Below are 15435 nucleotides of genomic sequence, written 5' to 3' on the forward strand. Positions count from 1 at the left end.
CCAGTCTCAAACTCCTGACCTTAAGTGATTCAGCCTCCCAAAGTGCTTGGATTACAGGCATGAGCCACCGCACCTGGCCCTCCTACTCTTAGACACACAGGGACCCTGCATCATTAGTCTATTGTCTGTTCTAGGATGGAGACCTGGAGAGAAGACCCCCTGAACACCCTTTCCAAACACACAGAAAGAAACCCTGCCTATCTCAGGAAGGACGTGAGGGATATGAGAGAAATCAGAATCCTTGAAGGAACCCCCTTGCTCCAGCTGGGCCTGGTGGCTCATGTCTGTAATCCCAACACTTTCAAAGGCCAAGGTGGGAGGATCACTTGACCTCAGGAGTTCAAGACCAGTCTGGACAACATAGTGAGACCCTATCTATTTTTAAAAAGGAAAAAAGAAACTCCCACCATCTCACACCTAAGGGGTTTCAAGGACAGGGGACACCTAGAAATATCTCAACCCAGAAATGGACTATAGCAGAAAAGGAAAAAAAAGGAGACAACAAAGTGGGCCTGGGACACTTCTAGGTAGTAACGCAGGGTAACCCCAGAAACCAGAGCCTCAGTATAAAAGAAAAAATGGAAGCAAAGAAGTGAAGGCACAGAGAAGAGATTTGTTTAGCCTGGGGCTGGCACACAGCTAGTGCCTAATAAACATTTAATGATTCAAAGAATGAATGAACACAGCATAAGAGGACAAGTTTTAGCAGAACCAGGGGAAAGAGTGAGGGGAAAAGCATAAGAAATAGGAGAAAGCTGTGGGCACAAAAGAGCTGAATGAGGGTAAAAGAGAATACAGGGACTAGGAAGAAGAGGAGGTAGGCCAAAGGGGGAGACAAAGGTACGTGCAGCAAGACAGAGGACAGGAGAAGAGGAGAGCCAACTGGAGAGATGGCCAGGGGAACAGGGTGGGGGCAAAGAGGAGACGGAATGCAAAAACATCACCGCGGGAGGGCAGAAAATAAAGGGGGCTAGGAGCACAGAATAATGAGGGGTAGGATAGCAAGCAGTATGGAGATGGGCAGGGGATGAAGAGTAGAGAGCAGTGGGAAAGCAGGAGGGGAGTTCGGGTGTGGGAGCCTCCAAGAAGTTATTTATAGCAGCCCCGTCATCGCAGGCTCTGGCTGCCGTCAGCGCGACGCTCCCCCGGCCCCCGGCCCCCCGCCCCCGCGGCCAGGAATACCATGCCCTCACCCCCTGCCGGCCCCAAATCCAGCTCTGGCAACATGGGAAGGGGGCAGGGAAAGGTGTGACTCACTTTATCCCAACCTCCCTACCTGCCCAATCCTGGGGGTGGCCAGACATGGGGGAAAGGGAGGGCATGGTTCTCCCTGGGGAGTAAATGGGTGAGGGGGAAACCCAGAGAGGAACCCCAAATGGCAGGCAACAAAGGTAAACAGTGGAGGTCTCTCCTTCAGCCTGGCCTCAGGGACAGTGCCCTCTGGACTTATCTGAGCACTACTTCTTCATGCCTCAGTCCATGGATTGCTCCCCATTCTGTCACCCTGCACACCTGTCCCAGCCTCCCCTTCTCTACCATGCTCTATACTGTCCCTTCCCTCACCCACTGATGAGGTCCTTGAGCCCTAACCATCATCCGTTCATTCAGCCACCTCCAGCCCCACTCCAACCTGCTGCCCCTGTATTTCCTGCCCTTCCCTCACACCCTTCCACCTAGAGCCTATGGCTCACTCTCCTACCAACCCCTTCCCTGCATTCCTTAAACGTTCCTCCAGGGTCACCCTCCTCCTGTACAGCTCCTTTGATCCTGGGCTAGAGCCCATCCTTCTTGGCCTGAGGAGTCCCTGTGGAGTCCCTCCTTGGCTTCACCTTCATTCCCTTTCCAGCCTCTCTTTATATCTTCCCTCTGCCACCCTATCCCTCTCCTGCTGCTCACAGATCCCTATTCTCATTCTTCTCTGTTCTGTCCCCTGCCCCATGACATCCCCCAACCAACTTGAGTTGAATCCTTCAAGCTTTGCACACAGATAAGCCCTCCCTCCCCATCTCACAAAGAAATGCTGTATTACATCGATCTCATCCCACATGCTCCAGCCCCTGTACCGGTCATGGTCAGCACTTCGGAAGCGAGGCAGGATCTGGCGAAAGCTGCTGGTCCGGTCAAGTTTAGGTTGTGACTTCGTTCGTTTGATGGAGCTTTTTAATCGTCGGCTCAGGAAGCCTTGCTGGGGGGGAAATGGGGATGGGGTAGGTTGGGCAGGGTCAGTTCTACCTACTCATCCCTCAGCTGGTAGAGAGCCCCTGGATGAAAGTGGGATGGGGAAAAGGAAAGTCTCCAGAGGCGAGGAAAGGGGGATAGGAGCCCTAATACTAGTTTGTCTTCCTTGCTCCCACGGGTACCGTGCAAGCACACACAAACACACACACACTCACACACAGCTTGGAGAAGGTAGGAGGGCTGGTCTGAGAAGCAGCGGGGCAGAGCCAAGAAGGGGAAACCAAAGAGGTGGGGAGGTGGGGAGACACACACACACACACACACACACACACACACACACACACACTCTCTCTCTCTCTCTCTCTCTCTCACTCTGACTCCCTCTCTCCCCCTCCTGCCCTCTTTCTCAGACACCTAGGGCCCCAGTTGGGGCTGGAGGGGAGGGGGCCCAGCTGAGCCACATCTGGTAGGTACCACTCACCGAGGGCCGGAAGGGCGCAGCGGGGGCGCCCTCCATGCTGTACTGCTTCCCCCCTGGGACACTCTTCCTCCTCGAGCGACCCAAGTGGTATTCTGGAGGGGAGGAAAGGTCCAGAGGGAAGTTGGAGAGGAGGCCAGGAGGGAAGCTGTTAACCCAGGTTCCCGCCCCTGACCCCAGTGCATGCCCCCACCTCCCTCTGCCCCTCAGCTCCGGCCTCACCTACCCCCCGGAAAGCAGCAGGAAGAGCAGCGACGGCGGAGAGGCTGGCAGCGGGAAGGAGGGGGCAAGGAACCTGAGCAGGAGCCCCCTGAGGGGGACGGGGTGGGAGGCCTTAGGCCCATGACTGGGGCTGGCAGTTCAGCAGGGGGGCATAGCTGAGAGGGTCAGTACAACCCCAGTAATGAAGGACACCAAAGATCCAAAGAGGCTAGGTCCCTGGGGCCCAGCCACTCCAGATGGGGCTAGCTGGGGGCAAAGATGGGTTAAAGGTCATTGCCCATAGACAGGCTTTTCTCTTTCCCCGGCTGGGCACATCTTACACCTGCCCCCCACCTCCTGGAACCCCTGTCTGTCTGGAGGGCCAGGGCTGCCTCCCATGACCCCCTCCCTGGACTGGAGGGGGAGGTCTTGGAAGAGATCTGTGAGGAGTAGCAGGGGAAGAAGCCGGGGGACAGAAAATCCAGGGAAGGGGCAGGTTGGGGGGAGGGGAGAAGGAGCTGGTTCCACGTGCACTGCAGTGGCAGGGGCTCAGAAGGAAAGGGGGGAGGGGAAAAGCAAAGAATGCAGGGGAGTGGGCAGGGAGCAGGAAGAATGGGCAGTGAGGGGTTCTGGGGACTCCCAAGTAAGGATAGGGAGAGGAGGAGGAGGGGAGGTGAATGCGGATGCAGCTCAGCCTGCCAAGAGCCTAGAGGGATGGCAAGCTCTGAAAAAGGAAGCTGAGGCTCGGCTGCAAGGGAATTTAGAGGGGCCGAGGGGCTGGAAGAGAATGTAAGTGGGGGGATGCCAAGCTCCGGCTCCAGCTCCAGAATGGCTGCCCAGGCCTGGGCTCCCCCCTCAGCCCCACAGTCACCACTGCAGCCAATGGGGGGGCAGGTGCTGCATCAGGGGCGGGGCCACCATCTCCACGGCAACAAGAAGCTACAGGCTGGAAGGAGGGGGGTGGACCGGAAGAGCTGCCTGTTAACCCTCTAGGTTCCAGAACAGAACAAGGGAGGGCCACAATTAATTTTCACTGTCTGCTTCCAGAATTGCAAATTCCCTGCAAACTGCCCTAGAATCAGTCCCCAGCTTCCCTTTACCTGTAAAACCCAGGTATTAGGAGGTTTGTATACAAAAATGTGGACCCCATGACAAGAGAACCCTATCACTCCCTCAGGAATAGGTGTATAGTACAGAAACATACACTGAGCTGGGGAGGTACGTGTATATGAGAACCACAATACAAAAAATAAGTGGGGATCTATGTGCTTTTGAGACATACAGACAATTGTGAGCACGGGCATAGCACGGATCCACATTCTGAGACCCCGAGGCCCACACACCCCACAGGATACATGCTTCAACATATGTGAGCACTGCAACAAGGGAGTACATACTTGAACCCAGTTGCCCACATGAGAGCTGTTGGTGTGGATTTTGTGGCCCAAGTCTCTTGGGCAATCACGTGGACAGCACACTACAGAAATGGACCTATAACCCTAAGACACACATGGCCCCATGCAGGGGAATTCCAGTTTAACCCCTGAAATACATGCTTGAGTACACCATGATCCCGACCACAGAAAGGTATCCCCATATCTCAGAAGCACAAACATCCTTTCATTCATGTGAAAAGTACAACCATATCCACTCTGTTTCGGGACAACCCCCTTTCCTCCCCCAGCCCTTCCCTCACTCTAACACAGGCATCTGAGATTGCCACCAGAGTAAAGAAAAACCAGGAGCAAATGTGTTAATTATCCTTCTGTTACACACTAAGCAATGCATCCAACGGTTCAGGATATCTTTCCCTAGTAACATTTTTCTGCATTTCTCAGGTATGGCTGCCTCACTCTCATTTCAGGGAACTGAAATGAGCTCAGCCATGATTTTTACGTGCAAGCTCATCTAATAAAGGCATAAAGTCTAACTTTAAATGCATTGAAATTCTGCTTTGGAACTAAAGCATTAACAGAAGAACAAATTTGCTAATTGGCTTGCTTGGTTCTTGGAAGTAACGTAACCTTACACATATTACCAAGAACTAAGATCCATGAACTCACTCATAAGTCACAGGTACACAGAGGCCACTTACACATATACTTATTAAAGACTTTTGTTGCCACAGGAAAAGAATAGCAGAAACACGCAGAAAAGGGGGGCAGAGTGACAGAAACCCAGAACATCCTGTTATTAGTGCTGCATGCAGTGACATGTACAGAGAAAACAACACACACCTGTGTACACACACACACAGCAAACCTGAAAAGCATACACTGTGATTCTGGGTCTCCATGTCCCATGCCTGCATGATGTATACACGCATGCACACACATAACAGCCACCTACACAAACCCGTAACACAGGCATTGTGCATACACCCACACATGTACACACCCTGTGTACACACACAATGGCACTCACACACACGCAGCAAGGGATTGGTCTCCTGCCCCTCCGACATCTCTAATCTTGCCATCACCCACAGAATCTCCCCCTGCCCTCCAATCCCCCAAATCCCTAACCTTCCCTTTGGCCTTTCTTCCTCTACACACCCAACTGGCAGCTCTCAAGGGAGGCCAGGGGAGGGAGGTTGCCAGAGAAGGGTGAAGAACAGGGTTGGACACAGAGCAGAGAAATAGGAGACAGAGCTCTGTGCTGGGAATATGAACCTCTCATGACGGTCCCTGCCATGACAGGCCTCACTGTGAGCCAGCCTATATGCCTGAGTGGCCTCCCCTGATCCAACCAAGCCTGATCCTACAGGGCCTACAAGAATCCAATGCCTTCTCCCATCTTTCTCCCTTTCTTCTTTCAGAGATCACTTTATCAGAAGGCCTGACTCTCTCCTCTCCACTGCCTCCCCAGTTCCCAGGCCCCTTCTTCTCCCACCATTTCCATCCAGTTCCCCATCTTAGGCTCTTATCACCCTGTTCTCTCTTCTAAGTCTGGCTCGGCTCTCTCCCACATTCCCATTCTCCAGCTATTCTTCCTGGCCTGCTCTCTGCTCTCTTCTTCAAGCCTCTCTCCTTCCTTCTCTCCTATCTCCTCCCTACTTTTCCTCTTTACTCCATTTCTTCCCTTTCTGAGCTTTTCTCTCCCTACTTCCTGACCAAGCAGGGCTCACACCTGCCCAGCCCAAAGGTGTTTCGTACACAGTAGGATTCCAAGGAACACATTCACACACTTACTCCCCTCAACACATCACCCACATCCAGACACGCCCTGGACACCCATGCTGGGATTGGCACAGATACTCAGGCCAGTGCTGGAACACACATGCAAAGACACACACCTGCCACCAGGAACACAGAAAATCCTGCTCATAGGGCCACACATTCCCACACACAGAAGGCGGACAGGAGGTGAGCCCCAGCCAGGGATATGCATGCTCAGGGTCAGAGGTGACATGGACCAGCATGGCGGCGAACTGCCCCACAAGCCCGTGGCTGGCCCAAGAGCCCCCTAGGCAGGAAACAGGCAGAGTCAGGATAAGACAGGACACACCTGCACAAGGCTGACTGCACATGTGTGCACGAGGAACCGGGCCCCCGTGTGCACATGGCACCGACACACAGGAGACACGAGTATGAGCACGAACACACACGCGGCCACACGGGCTGCCCCTTCCACCAGGGTCTCCAAGATCCCACACACATCGGCCGCCCCCGCGTGCCCGAGACCCTGCCCGCACCAGGCCAGTCCCCGACACCCCCTCCCCGACCTCCGCTGCCCCCCTCCAGTTACCATAACTCCCCCCACTCGGAAGATGCAGCGAGAACATGCGGAGGGAGCAGCTGCCGCCGCCGCCGCCGCCACCGCGGCTTCCCCACCCCCCTCCCCGCGCCCACGCACACGCGCGCCCCCGCCCCATGCGCGCGGCGGCCCCCCCCACCACGCGCGCTCCTAGTCCACCCGGCCCCGCCCTTACCTCGCACCGCCCCCCGGGGGGGGTCGGGGGTGTCCCCGGTGGGGGAGGGGCCCCGCCCCTGCGCGGGGGAAGGGCGGGGTGCGGAGGGAGAGGGGGCGGTACGGCCCGGCTCGCGCCGCCCGGCGCGGTGTGGGCGGCGGCGGGGCCCGGGACGGCCGGGACGGCCGCGCGGTGACGGCCGCGGGAACGGCTCCCTCCGCCGCCGCTCCCGCCGCTGCCGCCGTTGCCCGGGCCCCGCCGCCGTTGCTAGGCGACCGCTGCTGCCGTGGCCGCCTCTGTCACGAGCCCCGTCGCCCGGAGACAGCGCGAGAGAGACGGGGGAGGGGGGCAAGGGGACCCCCAAAACAAACCAGGCCACCCACCATCCCCTCCTGAGCAGGACCCCCCCCACACACACACAAAACCGCGGAGAGAACGAGGGTTCGCGGCTCCACCCAGCAGAGGAGGAGCCCTGGTTTCCAATGCCCCTCAAAGGTCCGGCGACCTCTCCCGGGCTGGAGAGTCCACAGCCTCAGCAAACACCTTTGCATCGCCAAGTCCCCAAGGTCCCAACGACCCGTATGTCCACTGCACATCCTCCACGCCCTTTACACATTCCATGTCTCCCTGAAGACCCTAAACGTTCAGCATCTATCAACTTTCACTAAGCCCTTCCCCCAAATACATGTGTCCCTGGACCCCCTCCCAGCCCGTACTGAACCCCAATACAGCAACTTCCACATGCCACCTCAACTCCAAACACACTTGATGTCCCCACTCAAAACACACGGGAGACCCCCGCCAGAGACCCCTAGACCCCGAGGACTCAGGATAAGGAGAAAGATGGGGAATAAGTGGGCAGATCTGCCAACCACAGGACACATGAGAAACATGCTCTGTGAGCATGTGACCATTCTGGCCTGGAAACGCAGGTATACACAAGTGCACACAAACACACACATCTTCCCCAGACATGAACATGACATACACACATATACATAATACACACAGATGTGACAGACATCACACACATTCTCTGTATACACTCCACCACCACCTGGCTTTGCCTCACAGAGATGTGCTACCCACACACCCCCATGGTATGGGGTTTCCATGACAATGACACACATCCCTGACCACCCACCCACCCCCACCCAAGGTCCCAAAACCTGCCCACAAGGCTAGTATGGCCTGGAACTATCAGAAGGCTGGAAGGAGCCAAAGGATGGGGACAGGTCACTGGCTCTCTAAGGGAAAGAAACTGGTAGCCTGAATTCTTGAGGGGGGGGCGCTGGTGGGGAAAAGGGGTCACCTGGGGGATTGGAGGAATGGGGAACCTGGATCGCTGGGTCCTAGAAGGGAAATGTAGTGGAAAGGGGCAGTGACGAGGGGGTTTCCGGGGGCTGAGGGCGTCTCTCTGCACCTTGGCTGCAGATCTCTGTTCTCTGCCTTCATCTCCCCTCACTGTTCCCATGGAAACCTTTTAAGCGAACTTCTCAGGAAGACAAAAATCTTTTTTTAAATGACTAAAGAGGGGGTTGGGGGGGCAGAAAGGGAGAGGGAGGGGAAGAGACAGATGGAGAGAGGGAGAGAGTTGGAGAGACAGACCGAGCAGAGAGCTCTACAGACAGAAAGGAGATGAGATGGGAGTCTGATGGACTTTCACCAGGAGCAAAGGGGAGGGACGGGGTAATCAAGAGGGGTACAGAAAATAAGAGAAATCAGGGGGGAAAGAAAAAGGGGGTGATACAATTGCAGAAAATAGAAGCAGTTGATAAGAGGAGAAAAAAGGGGGCAAGAAAAGGGGACCTTAAGGCCTGAAGGTCCGGAGGAAGAATCAGGAGCGTAGGGGTGGGGCAGAGGTCTGTGGGGAGGGCAGGAACTAGGTCACTCTCTCCAACATCCCAGACCATGGGCAGGGAGGGGCAGGGGCAGGAACACACGGACTGGAAGCTAAAGATCTAAGGAGACTATTTTTACAAGCACCAGGAAAATAGTCAAACTTCGCCGCTGGAGAGGAGAAAGGGAGCGAATCCGAGCGAGGACCCACAGGGTTCTCACCCACAGCCCCAGTCGCGCTCCACCTTCCAAAGGAGGGCGCCGTCTCCCCTCGGGAAACGAGAGTTTGTCTCCGCCTCCTCCCGCCCCCGGCCAGCTCCCGCAGCTCCCGCAGCTCCCCGACGCCCCCACCCCCCCCTCAGTCCGGTCCACCTTCAGCCCTCTCCCCGCGCCTGTCCGGGGCACGAGAGCCTGTTCGGCCGCCGTACCATGCTCGCCGTGGGGCCGCCCCTCCACTGGCACGGAGACTGTACGTCTCAGCAGTTTGTTGCGACTGGACTCGCTCCTCCGGTCCCGGATCAGTAGGGGGTGTATCTAAGGGAGGTGGGGGTGTGTCAGACCTCCCTGACCCACGCCGCCCCTCCCCTCCCTCTACCCCCTCTCCGCCCCCTCCCAGGAAGGGCGGGCCTCTCTTCCCCAAGCCTGCCCACCTTCTACCCCGGCCCACCACAGCTGGTGAGTGGATCTCTCCCTTCTCTCCCCCAGTCTCTCTCTCTCTCTCATTCCTTCCCGTCCCACCCTCTTTTCTCCCTCCATTTATCTTGAAACACCTTCCTGAGAATTCTCCCAAGCCCTACACAGCTCTTCTGCAACTCCTCAGAAGTTAGCTACTTCCTGAATCCAGGTTTCCCTTGACCTTCAGTTCCTCCATTCTCCCTGCTTTCCTCCCAACCTCCCACCTCCCTTACCCCCTTCTCTCCCTCCGAGCCTGTCACGGGGGTAGCAGAAGCTGCATTTATAATCAGGATCCACAGCTTGTCTCCCTCCCACGGCCCGGCTTGCGGCCAGACTGGGACCCAACCTCCCCTCCCCCCAGAGGGCCTGGTCACCTTCCCCCACCTTTCATCTCCTTCCATCACCCGGTCCAACATCTCTCAGTTCCCTTCTTCCCCTCCACCATCACCTTTCCCTAAGCTTCACACCCCACTCCCCCATCCATCTCCATCCCTACCAACATACATCTCCGCCCCTCTGGTCTCTTCCATCTCTACCAGGAGCCACAAGAACAGACTCCTCACTATCCCCAGCCCCAGTTCCACAACCCATCCAATTCCAACTCCCTGTGTCTGTTCAGGCTGCTCCTTTTCCCAATTCCATCTACTCCCCTCCCACACACATGCCCTTCCTACTCCAGACTGGCCGTTCCTGTTGCCCCTCAGCTTGCTGGCCACTGGTCCCTTCAATCTGTCCCTACCTCAGTCATTCCTTCATTACCCCATCCATTGTCTTCCCTCTTCAGACCTGTAAGTTCCCACTCGTGGTTCCAGTTTCCCCTATGTCTCCTACAGACTCCAAACCCCTCAAATGTCTCCCAGTGGTGTCCAAAACTTAGACTCCCCAAGCCACCTCTCCTTTCAAAGTCGACATATCCTCTCCTTAACACCTCTGCTTTACTCTGTAGCTTGGAAGCTGTCTACCCAGCCGTCTCTCCACACTCTCACTGCCCCGACAGGTCCGTTGACACTCTAGTTAGCCCTCACTCAAATTCTAACCCTTCCTCACCACACCATTCCCAGCAGCTTTCAGGGCCCATCTCTCACCACATTTGGTTTCCCAGGCTACCCTACCATTTTTTAAAACTTGTCCCCCAAATCACCCCCATTCCCTGACTCACACTTGTGGGCCACCCTTCCAGTTTGCATCCTCTATTTCCTCTGATGGACACTCCTGCTGACCCAGCTCCCAAATCAGAACCCACACTCCTCTGGCTCTCAGATCTCCACACCTGGCCACCACCTCCCATAAGAGGCCTCTCTGTCCATTTCATCTCCTTTACTCTGGCTAGTCCCTGCCCCTACTCCACTCCTACCCCTTTAGATAACTCCACATACTCCCAGTTCCGCTCCCTTATATTCCTTCCTGATATCTAGCCAGTGCCTTGCAGAAACCCTCTCAGTGTCTCTTGAAACCTTGATCTCAGTCACCCTCCCAGTCTTCACCCCCGTCATGCCAAGATCCGCTGTCCTCGGTCTTCTCTCCCAGTACCCTCCAGCTACCTAAAACCTCCTCTGTCTCCTGCCTTTTCTCTGGATCCTGCAATTTCTCCTCCCTGCACTCTGCCCCCAGATGGAGAAAGAACTGAGAGATTTGCTTAGTGGGCAAAGTGGAGAGGGGTCCTGAGGATTGCTTTGGTGGGGAGGGCTTTCCCTTTCTTCACCCCTTCTCCAAACCCTTCAGTTCCCCTTCCCCATTCTAACCTATCCTACAATATGAACAGTGTGAAAACAGGAGCCCTCCACCCCCCAAATCTTCAGAACCACATCTCCTCCCCAACACAGCTCATGACCCTCAAAGACCCCCTGGCCAAGGTGAGAGAATGACTACCCCTCTTGTCACATTCCAAACCAAGTCTCAGTGGCCACCCTCCTGCCATTTGCAAATGTTTCCTGTCTGCCTTCTTTGTGTCTGTCTCCCCTTCACTAATGAGGACTCTCCCCATTCTCCCACATGCCCTTTCCCAACCTTCCCACCCCACTCACCTCGTCCTCATCCAGCATGAGCAGCTGGTTCCCCGAGATGATGCAGAACCGAGGGTTCCAACCAGGACGATCATACGGAGAATGAACGTATTGGGTTCGGTGCATAGAGGGTCCCCGTACATCTGGGGGACAGAGACACACAGAAACAGTAAGGGAGACTGCATTTGGACACAGAGGCCTAAAATGGCAAGAAGAGAGTCTACAAAGTAAAAAGGGGACCCCACCGGCCTTGAGGAGATCACAGTTGAAAGTGAAGTACCTGGCAACTCTAAAGGAACACAAGACAAGTGTTTATACATGGGGAAAAGAGGAGAGGATCACATCACAGAAGGCTCTGGAGACTTGGGGGAAGAAATGCAGAGGTTCAGGGATGGGAATTATATGACAGAGAAGGTACATGTTTTGGAGCAGAGAAAGATGAAAGAGCTCTCCATCTACTTCAGAAAAATAACATGGAGGTGCTGCAGAATTGGCAGGAGAAAAACACAGAGAGGTTGGTGTCAGATATCTGGGTAAAGGAAAGCATCCAAATAGCTGCAGAAGACAAGGACTTGGAGGTGGCACCAACCCTCTGTAAAGAGTATGAGGAAAGCCACACAGCTGTGTGAAAGAAGGACGGTGTGTGTGTGTGTGTGTGTGTGTATGTGTGTGTGTGTGTGTAGGAACATTGCGATCATGAGATTCTGAGGGCTAAATATCTAGAAAAGAGAGGAAGTGGGGGAGCTTACCTGTTCACAGAGTCAGAGACATGAGAGGGCCTCCCCTCCCACCTCTCCTTCCTCCTCTGTGCCCTCCTCCCCTAGTTCAACCCTGTTCATCCTTTGGGGAAAGTTCTGGTTCTTCTGGTGGTAAGGAGAAGATGACTTTTGTCGGCATCTGGCTGTGGAGGGGCCAGGGCAGAAGGTGGGAAATATGCCTTTGTTTGGACGAGTAGAGACCAAATTGATTTCTTCCCCCATTCAGTGCCCAGAGAGTCAACACTGCCCCCACCACTGCACCCCACCTAGTCTCAATGGACAGGATGGAAGCCCCTCCACAGGTTAGGAGCCTTCCCAAGGCACAGTGAGGAGCCTGAGGAAGAAAGGGGTCAGGGGAAAGAATGGAATATCCAGGCCTGGTGGCATAGAGGGGCCTCCAAAGATGACAGGTGGAGATGGGAACAAAACTTTTAGAAGAGAGAATAGTAGACCAAGTGTCACCCATGGCTGAGATGACCCCAGGGTCCTCCTTCCCCAGCTCTGCTGTTCTTCTTTACCATGCCCCTCTCCTGCAAACTGCCTCTCCTTTAAACCCCAATGCCACACAGGCCCTATTGAAGTAAGACAGATGTCACATTGGTGACATCAAAGAGATAGAAATTAGGCTTAAGGTATCAGAGAGATTTTAGAGGGGAAAAAAATCAAACTCTGTCACCTTTATGAGATAACTAACCATGATTATATTGCAGGAGAACTGGTCTTTGAGCTTTATTCCAACAGAATGCCCTGAGTAAGAGAGTTTTGAAAATTCAGCCCTTTTCTGTCTATAAATGTCTCTCAAATTTACGCAACCTCCAGATCACAGTGAGCGATGAGCCCTCAGAATGTCCACCATCTAGAAATCACAATACTTTGAAACTCTATCTCATCTCAGAGACTAGCTAATGTTCAGAGATCACCGATACCTAGCCTCAGACTGCAGACATTGTAGGCAACATGCCCACCACACTTAGACACTTGGTACACCCAGAGGAGAAATCTGTCGATACACATCAGCAATTTGGGAAAGGACTGGTTCAGGCTGCAGCCAAAGGAGGCAGGTTAGACTTCAGAGGACATCTTTCTCCTGGGAGCGGGGAACTTAGCTTAGGAACAACTCTAGAAACACACACACACACATACACACACACAAATACCGTCTGGACTTGGTAAAGAATGATTCTGGGAGGCAGATGCAAGAGGCTGAGGAACATGGCTAAGAAAGATGGAAATTTTACTAGGATGAGAAATCCCGCAAGGGCTGAGATGGGGAACCCTTATTCTAACCATCAAAACCTGTGTATTTGTACCCCAAATCTCCAACACCCCAATAAGTAGAGATGACAAGAAAAGAATGGTAATAAGAGTTGAGGTATTAAGGGAAAGTGGGTAGGCACAGACTTGTGTTGACAAGGAGTGGGGAAGGAGATATAGAATGGCCTGGGGGACATATAATAGGAATGGATATAAAAGAAAAAGAGGCAGAAATGATGGTAAATGCCTAGGGGCAAGGAAATATACCTGAAGGGCTCGACTGGACATGTATCAGAGCAAATAAGGCAGACCTAATGGGGGGGCTATGACAAGGGGTCAAGACAGACTAGTAGAGAAGCGATAGAGATATAAGGGCACTACCACATAGAAAAGAGATAGAGAAAGGCAATGGACACCAGAGAGGGGACTGATATAGGGGAAGGACAGAAGGGGGACTCATATAAGGAACGGACACCATATGGGGGGAAAGATATAGGTGATGGACAGCAGAGGAGGGAGGGGGAATGGAAATAAGGATTGGAGGGGTGGGGGAAGGCGGTAAAAGTGATGAAGTGAAGACAGCATTAAGACCCCAGAGGTTACATTTCACTGGTCAAGAGGCTTTATGAGGGTCAGAGTGTGGGGCAGAATCCTAACCTGTCCCCTACTCCCATCACTTAATCTTACTGGTATTGCCTCCCCCCCAAGCACACATAATTTGGCCCTCCCCCTGCCCTGGTCTCCCCTCCCCCATCCCATTCCATCTCTCTCCTCTCTTCCCTCCATCTGGACCCTCCATCCCCCCCCACCACCACTGCCTCCCTCTCTCTCCATCTGGCCCCTTCTCTCCCTCCATCCTCCTCTCTTTTTCCACCCCTTACCATACTCTGAGTCCCCCACCAAATTCTCCCCCATCTTCTTGGCTTCTCTTTTCACCCCTGTGTTTTCATTTCTCCCTCCTAGCCCCTCTCCCAAGACTCTGTCCCTCTATTTCCTTGATGTTTTCCTCATCACTCAGCTCCCACCCCCAAATTATTTCTGCAGCTTTTTCCCCAACCCAATCCTTCTACCTTCCCACCCCTTTCTGGCGCTTTCTTTCCCCTTCATCATTTTCCCTTCAGCCCCCTTTCAAGGCCCATTTCCTGGCCCCTCCGTTTCTAATCTACCCCTATCCCTCTGGCCTCCAATCCCTTCTTCCCGGTTGCTCCCACCCCTGCCTTCCCGGTCCTCCCCTCTCCCTCCATTTCAGCCGCTCCCCTCCCTTGGTCCCGACTCTCCCCCGCCCCCTGCCCCTCCCCCTGTTGCCCCCCATATGGCCCTCCCCCTCCCCCCGCCACCGTACCTCTGAAGGGGGCATAGGACATCGCGGGGATGCTCCCCCGATGGATGGAGGCGCGAGACCTGCTCATCAGGCCTGGGGGGAGGGGGCGGGGGGACGGGGGAGAAAGAAGAGAGAAAGAGGGGGAGAAAGAGGGGGAGAAGGAGGAGGAGGTGGAGGAGGAGGAGGAGGAGAGAGGAGGAGAGAGGAGCAGAGAGAAGCAGAGAGGAGGAGAGAGGAGGAGGAGGAGGAGAATAAGAGCCAACGGCAGCAGCGGCAGCCGAGAGAGAGGGGGGGCGGGGGAGCGAGCGAGAGCGAAGAGAGCAGGAGGAGGAGGAGGAGGGAGAGACTCTGCAGCCCCCACCCCTACTCGAAGAGGCCCAGACTGTGAGAGAGAGAGACCCCTAACTCAAAAACACACCAGAGAGAGCCGGAGGTCCTAAAGATACAGACCCCAGACCCTGAGAAGGAGAGACCCTAGACCCACAGAGAGAGATACTTCACCACCCCCCACCGTGGGTTAATTTGAGACACAGGCCCAAAATCTAGAGGAAAAGAGACTCCTGATTTGAGGAAAAAAACGACCCCAGATCCCCCAGAGAGAGAAGCCAAATATCAAAATCTGAGAATCCAGTCTCAAAAGGGTTCTCCATATCCACAGACATCTTAGACTCCAGACCCTGAGATGATGATTTCAGGGACCAAGACCTGCAACCTCATCAGAAAAAGATGAAGCCCAGATTCAGAAAGAGTCAGATCTAGAATTAGAGCTTAGAGAACTCAGACCTAGAGAGAGACCCCAGACTCAGATCTCAGAGACA

The 15435-nt window shown here is 54.5% G+C and overlaps 1 protein-coding gene across 7 annotated transcripts in view; it reads right to left on the reverse strand.

Moving 5' to 3' along the window:
* Positions 1-14900, reverse strand: part of SYNGAP1 (synaptic Ras GTPase activating protein 1) — a 33678-nt gene extending 18778 nt beyond the window's left edge. For 5 of the 7 annotated variants that reach the window (XR_001823225.2, XR_001823224.2, XR_001823226.2 and 2 more), the window contains exons 1-5: positions 14639-14895; positions 11306-11427; positions 9035-9140; positions 2660-2751; positions 2064-2185 (exon numbers count right to left, since the gene is read on the reverse strand). Coding sequence is in view for 4 of the 7 variants with exons in the window: in XM_037736279.1 (XP_037592207.1) it covers positions 2064-2185; positions 2660-2751; positions 9035-9140; positions 11306-11427; positions 14639-14705 (509 nt within the window). In the remaining 3 variants the exon portion in view is untranslated. Of the gene's footprint in view, positions 1-2063; positions 2186-2659; positions 2752-2882; positions 6536-9034; positions 9141-11305; positions 11428-14638 lie in introns of those variants that run through there. The other 2 variants (XM_017522655.2, XM_037736280.1) reach the window with 2 other exon arrangements.
* Between the last annotated feature and the right edge of the window lie 535 nt (positions 14901-15435).

The sequence above is a fragment of the Cebus imitator genome, unplaced genomic scaffold (genome assembly GCF_001604975.1).
Source record: "Cebus imitator isolate Cc_AM_T3 unplaced genomic scaffold, Cebus_imitator-1.0 Scaffold24, whole genome shotgun sequence".
Classification (NCBI taxonomy): domain Eukaryota; kingdom Metazoa; phylum Chordata; class Mammalia; order Primates; family Cebidae; genus Cebus; species Cebus imitator.